This window comes from Hippoglossus stenolepis, chromosome 21 (assembly GCF_022539355.2).
Source record: "Hippoglossus stenolepis isolate QCI-W04-F060 chromosome 21, HSTE1.2, whole genome shotgun sequence".
In the NCBI taxonomy this organism is placed as follows: domain Eukaryota; kingdom Metazoa; phylum Chordata; class Actinopteri; order Pleuronectiformes; family Pleuronectidae; genus Hippoglossus; species Hippoglossus stenolepis.
Genome location: NC_061503.1, coordinates 6110243 through 6114741, shown reverse-complemented (window position 1 = coordinate 6114741; position 4499 = coordinate 6110243). Strand labels below are relative to the sequence as shown.

The 4499-nt window shown below is 49.1% G+C and overlaps 1 protein-coding gene across 1 annotated transcript; it reads left to right on the top strand.

The window, feature by feature from the left end:
• Nucleotides 1–519: 519 nt before the first annotated feature.
• On the top strand, nt 520–4298 carry sox9a (SRY-box transcription factor 9a). Its single transcript, XM_035146557.2, has 3 exons — nt 520–1318; nt 1523–1773; nt 1923–4298. The coding sequence occupies exons 1-3, from the start codon at nt 882–884 to the stop codon at nt 2708–2710; spliced, it is 1476 nt and encodes a 491-aa protein (XP_035002448.1). The 5' UTR covers nt 520–881; the 3' UTR covers nt 2711–4298.
• Nucleotides 4299–4499: the final 201 nt, after the last annotated feature.

Here is a 4499-nt window from a genome sequence, read left to right as displayed (position 1 = left end):
TGTACCAGTGTGGAGAAAGAAACTAAAAGTTTTAAAAGTAGGATCAGAAAACTGCTAATGCTGGTTAGGATGTCAGATGTTATAAATAACATAGTTAACAGATTTTTTTTTTTCTTTGCTTCATCCCTTCATGATAGAATTATCCTTTTTGGCCAGTTGGAGTTTAAAGATGGCCATGACATAAAAAAAAGTGAGTATATGTTTTAATGAAATCACTCTTTCCTTATACATTATGTGTAGATATATAAAATAATCCAGCAGCAGAATTAAACAGCATGCAGAATATACTGGCTGGAGGGCAGCGAGCGCACGCGCGTGTGTGTGTGTGTGTGCGCGCGTGGTGTGTGCGTGTTAGAGAAAGTGTCTCTGTGTTTTCTATGCTGGTTAAGAGGGAGAGATCAAATTCCTCCACTTTGGCGTCACACGTTGCCAGCCAATCAGGTTCGGGCTTTCCTGTGCGGCATGGTAACGCTCTTATAAACGCTGCACGCACAACGCTCTCAGTTCAAAGCACTCGCGCGTCCTGGGGATTGTACTCGGAGACTGGAACGGAGCATTTTCACCGTCTCGTCCTGCACAGTTGAGAGAAAACTCTCATCAGCTGACTGGGTTTTTGTGCCATTTTTAAAGTGCGGATCCATTTGCACCGACGCACTCGACCAGGGAACCGGTGCGAAGGTCCGTGCGTAAAGACACTCGTTCTCCAAATCGCTTTTACGCACCGGAGCCGAGAGAGAGACTGAGTATCAGCTGTTTTCTGTGCACTTCTCTCAGACTCATCCTGGAAAGATAAAGTGACTTTCAGAGGCTGTCTTCCTCTCGTGAGAGCCCTCAGAACTCACCCGTTTCACGCGTAATTTTGGCAACGAACAGTTTTGCGTATGAATCTCCTCGACCCTTACCTGAAGATGACGGAGGAACAAGACAAGTGTATCTCTGATGCCCCGAGCCCGAGCATGTCCGAGGACTCCGCGGGCTCCCCGTGCCCGTCCGGCTCGGGCTCCGACACCGAGAACACCCGGCCGTCGGAGAACGGGCTGCTCCGGGCGGACGGGACCCTGCTCGAGTTCAAGAAGGACGAGGAAGATAAGTTCCCCGCATGCATCCGCGAAGCCGTGTCCCAGGTGCTCAAGGGCTACGACTGGACTCTGGTGCCCATGCCGGTGCGCGTTAACGGATCTAATAAGAACAAGCCTCACGTTAAGAGACCGATGAATGCCTTCATGGTTTGGGCTCAGGCTGCGCGCAGGAAGCTGGCGGATCAGTACCCACACCTGCATAACGCGGAGCTCAGCAAAACTCTCGGGAAACTGTGGAGGTATGTGTGAAAACTCTTTTTACGCACGGGTTTAGGATGCAGTGTGTGTGAATTAATCAATGAATCTTAACTTAAATTTGTGTTATTACCTATATTATTGTTTAAACTGAATAGTTATTTGGTTTAAAACACTTTATGTCCCTTCTCCAAATGGAATGTTTTGTTTTAGTAAAGTATTACATTAACGCTATTCCTTTCGAACAGACTTCTCAACGAAGGCGAGAAGCGGCCGTTTGTGGAGGAAGCTGAGCGGCTCCGGGTGCAGCACAAGAAGGATCACCCGGACTACAAGTACCAGCCCCGGCGGAGGAAGTCGGTCAAGAACGGACAGAGCGAGCCGGAGGACGGCAGCGAGCAGACGCACATTTCTCCTACTGCCATCTTCAAAGCTCTGCAGCAGGCGGACTCCCCGGCCTCCAGCATGGGAGAGGTGCACTCTCCGGGTGAACACTCAGGTGAGCGGAGAGAAAGGTCTTCCTAGTAGTTGCACTTATCCCCCAGTGCTTGTATAATTGCCCCAAATCCTGCCCACACTACCATGTTTGAAATTTAGAGGATTCCTTCCCTAACACGTGCTCATTTGTATTGTTTTTTGTATTTCCAGGCTCCCAGGGGCCCCCTACCCCTCCAACCACCCCAAAGACAGATGTCAGCTCGGTCAAGATGGACCTAAAGCGTGAAGGGGGCATCCGCTCTCTGTCCGAAGGCCCCGGCGGGCGCCAGCTCAACATCGACTTCCGCGACGTGGACATCGGTGAGCTCAGCAGCGATGTCATCTCCCACATCGAGACCTTTGACGTCAACGAGTTTGACCAGTACCTCCCGCCTAATGGCCACCCGGGCCTCCCTGGCAACGCCACGCCGGTCAGCTACACCGGCAGCTACAGCATCAGCAGTGGCGCCCCTGTCAGCCCGCAGGCGGGAGGTGCCGCAGCCTGGCTGGTCAAAAGCCAGAACCAGCAGGGACAGCAGCACACCCTGACCAGCGGCGGCTCAGAGGCAGCTCAGGCCCAGCAAAGGACCCAGATCAAGACGGAGCAGCTGAGTCCGAGCCACTACAGCGAGCAGCAGGGCTCCCCGCAGCACATCACCTACAGCCCCTTCAACCTGCAGCACTACAGCCCCCCCTCCTCCTCCTACCCGGCCATCTCCCGGGCGCAGCAGTACGACTACGCCGACCACCAGGGGGGCGGCACCGCGGCCTCCTACTACAGCCACGCGGGGGCTGGGCAGGGCTCGGGGCTGTACTCGACTTTCAGCTACATGGGCAGCCCCAGCCAGAGGCCCATGTACACGCCCATCGCCGACAACACAGGAGTGCCCTCCATCCCGCAGAGCAGCCCGCAGCACTGGGAGCAGGCTCCGGTTTACACCCAGCTCACCAGACCATGAGCCGCCCGGCAGACTGAGAGACAACACACAGACACAGACACACACACAAACACACAAACACACCCAATGAGATGTACAGCCACACACATCCGATCAAAACACACAAACTCACATTCCAAAAACACTTTACTCCAGGGAGAGTTCTTCCCTTGAATCAGACACTTGAATTCAACGCAGAGGAGAGCTGGACTTGTGATTGGCTCACATCGTGCCTTGCTATTGTACCATGATAGAAACTATAAATATATATATTTTTAGAGAGATGGAGAGACTTAAGAAAATCCTCTGTGAGGACTTATTGATTGTCGATATTTCCGTAGGTACTGTTTATGTTTCTTTTCTCTTTTTTTTTCTTTTCTTCATACGCTGGCAGTTTGTAACCCATGGGGGTGGAGGGAGGGGAGGGGGTTGGGTAATTATTTGTACCTGTAGATAGAAAAACCAAAAAGCTTTATATTTTTCAAACCAGGTCAGTGGCGACACTCCTACACGCAGGTGGTGAGGCGTCTGGTTTTTCCGTTTGATCTCATACGACGGCTTCTGTACGTTCTGTTGTCGTTTTTTCTTTTTTTCCCGGTGCCGTTCAGCAAGTATGGTTTGCATTTAAGCTGTTAATGCTGTCAAATTAATTTTTTTCTTCCTTCTCAAGTAATGTGTCATGATCATTGAAAAAAGCTGTTGGCAATGCAGAGAAAGAGAGACGGACTCTGTTTCACAACGCTGTGTTGTCCTGTCAGGGGGAGACTGCGGCCCCCCCCCTTCCAACCCTCCGTGCCTTGGATTTTACATTTTCTCAAACTTTTTATAAATGTGCGAGTGTTTGCGTGTGTGTGTGTGTGTGTGTGCCACAGCTGAGATTACACTTACCGTCTAACGGCGTGTGTTTGACAGCTACAGGAAGTCACCTTTGACCCCTCGGGTCTCCCCCCCCCCCTGCAGTCTCCCACCACGCTGGTGTCCTCAACCTCCTCCTCCCCCCGCCCAGGTCAAAGTCTCGTTTTTCAAACTTTATTTATTTATTAGCTTTAATTTTATTTCAAAGTAATTATTTTGCATACTATTCTTATAACTAATGAATTGTTCTCTTTGCGGTGTAGACGGCATATAATTTCCCCTTATTTTTAAATTTAGATTTTCAACCCAGGGGGTACTTAGAGAGAAGAAAAAAGGTACACGCTGTAATCGTCTTTTATTTTTGGTTTATTTATCTTATCTAAATGTCTATTTTAAGTATGTATTTGTGTTTTTCTGAGGGTCCGGGGTGGGCTATCTTACGAAAACGTGTACGATTTATTTGTTATTTGTGAATTTCTTTGAGTTTGACTTTAAACTATGGCTGAAAGAACTGGAAAACGCTCCGTTTTTTTTCCTCCTGTCAGGCCTTTTTTGTTTGTGCGATCACCAGAGGGACCATCCCTTTTCTTTCTGCTCTGCAAGCTCCATTTCCTTTTCTCTCAATATCAAAGAACCCGAGGATCCCAATACGCCTCCTCCCCCATCCCGCCATGTATTTGTACTGTCTTCAAAGAATCTTTTGTATATGTATTTGCAATAAAAAAGGAAAATGCTATTAAAAACAAAAACAAGAAAGAAAGTGTGTCATTCATCTTTCAGAATAAACCTCAGGAGACTTTCAGTTACGCAACATCGTGGTGTTTAAAAAACACGACGGCGAAGCAGCCCGGAGTAAGGTTGTGTTCTCCACAAGCCGGAGGGAGTGAAAGGGTTAAGAGAAGAGTGCCAAGACGCAGGACCACTGTTTGTTTTCCCAGAAGTTTTTTTCTTTTCT